The sequence below is a fragment of the Chiloscyllium plagiosum genome, chromosome 37, assembly GCF_004010195.1.
Source record: "Chiloscyllium plagiosum isolate BGI_BamShark_2017 chromosome 37, ASM401019v2, whole genome shotgun sequence".
Taxonomy (NCBI): Eukaryota; Metazoa; Chordata; class Chondrichthyes; order Orectolobiformes; family Hemiscylliidae; genus Chiloscyllium; species Chiloscyllium plagiosum.
Window position 1 is genome coordinate 19,727,161 of NC_057746.1, and position 1,667 is coordinate 19,728,827.

At 49.3% G+C, this 1,667-nt stretch overlaps 1 protein-coding gene across 1 annotated transcript in view; it reads right to left on the bottom strand.

Annotated features, from left to right (window-relative positions):
* Positions 1–636: 636 nt before the first annotated feature.
* The window catches only part of gnl1 (guanine nucleotide binding protein-like 1), a 29,630-nt gene continuing 28,599 nt past the window's right edge, over positions 637–1,667 (bottom strand). The window contains exon 12 of the mRNA XM_043677873.1: positions 637–1,088. Within this exon, the coding sequence (XP_043533808.1) occupies positions 826–1,088 (263 nt within the window). The 3' untranslated portion in view covers positions 637–825. The remainder of the gene's footprint in view (positions 1,089–1,667) is intronic.

A 1,667-nucleotide genomic window follows, 5' to 3' on the forward strand; every position in this document is an offset into this window, starting at 1 on the left:
AACGAAGGCAAACATGCTAAATGCTTTCTTCACCACCCTACCGATGTGTGATGTCATTTAAATCAATCATAAATAACTGAGACTCTTTTGCTGATCTCTGTGGCACTTCGCCAGCTTCCAACTTTATAACGGACTATTTCTCCAGTTTCCCAGTTTCCAATTAATAAGCCAACTCTCTTTCCACTTCACACCCTGACTCAATGAGCTCCACTCTTCTGCTATAACCTTTCACGTGGCACCTTATCAAATGCCTTTTGGGAATTGAAATACACATCAACTGCTGCCCCATCTGCAGTTTTCCAATCCGCTGGGACCTTTCCAGATTCTGGAACATTGTAGAAGAGCATCCTCTATCGCTGCAGGCACTTCTTTGATGGACCTTAGGCAGCAGCCATCAGGAGAACAACGCTAGCTGCTTCAGTGCCTCTTCAGAACTGCAAATCCCCCCCATCCCTGGAAACATGAGTAATTTGTATCTATCTTTTCCAAAAGACTTCTTGAAGCACAATTCTGGCTGAGTCCAGGAACCAACAAAGGGTGATGATAAGGGTATTTGCTCACACCCAGCCCACCCCCCCCCCCGCCGTATCAGTGTGAACACAAGATGCTGAACAGCAAGCCACTCGTTCCAACTGCTACGGTAAATAAAGCTTTATTGAAATAGAGCAATACATTAATGGTAAAGGATTGGAATGGGTCTCCGCGATGCACTCCGGAATGAAGTAATACACAGCAGGGGTGTTGCTGCTTTTGGAGGATGCACATGCATCGTTTCTCTGTAAAGGTCCCCAGTCCTAGCACCGGGTGATCCGGTGCAACAAGACGTTAACACTCATCATCTCGGAGAAGGGCGAACTTGTTCTTGCTAAGGAAGGCTCCCTTGTGCCTCTGACCAGCGTCCCCACCCTCACCCCTCTCCTCCTCGTCCTCCTCCTCCTCCTCTTCATCTGCATCATGGTCTTTCTCGTCGTCCTCCTGGTCCGAGCTGGAGATCTCGTCCTCGTCTTCGGAGCTCTGCTTGGTCTGTTGCCTGTGGGCCTCCTGAAGAGCTGCAATCTCTAGTGTCTCGACGTGCTGCTGCCATTCCGCTGAAAACACAGAGGGAGAGACAACTGAAGTTACTCCAGCCCCTTTTACTTGCTTCTTGACACCTGTTTCTCACTTGCCCCTGGCCAGGCTGTCCACTAGGAATATAAATACAACCACTGGTGGTCATTGTGACTGCACTTGGCTCCTTCAGCCTCCATAGCTACTCTCAGAATCCTATCACCTGAAAAGTCATTGCCCGTCATTTATTGCAAGGGTTACTACAGCCATAAAGGGCATTTGTCAGACCACATGGACAAGAGTGCACAGTTCAGCTCCTTCTTTAAGAAAGGACATCATTGCATTTCAAGCAATTCAGAGATGGTTCAACTGACTGACCCCTGGGCTTCCTGATTCTGGATTAGTGGTGCTGGAAGAGCACAGCAGTTCAGGCAGCATCCAAGGAGCAGCGAAATCGATGTTTCGGGCAAAAGCCCTTCATCAGGAATAAAGGCAGTGAGCCTGAAGCGTGGAGAGATAAGCTAGAGGAGGGTGGGGGTGGGGAGAAAGTAGCATAGAGTACAATGGGTGACTGGGGGAGGGGATGAAGGTGATAGGTCAGGGAGGAGAGGGTGGAGTGG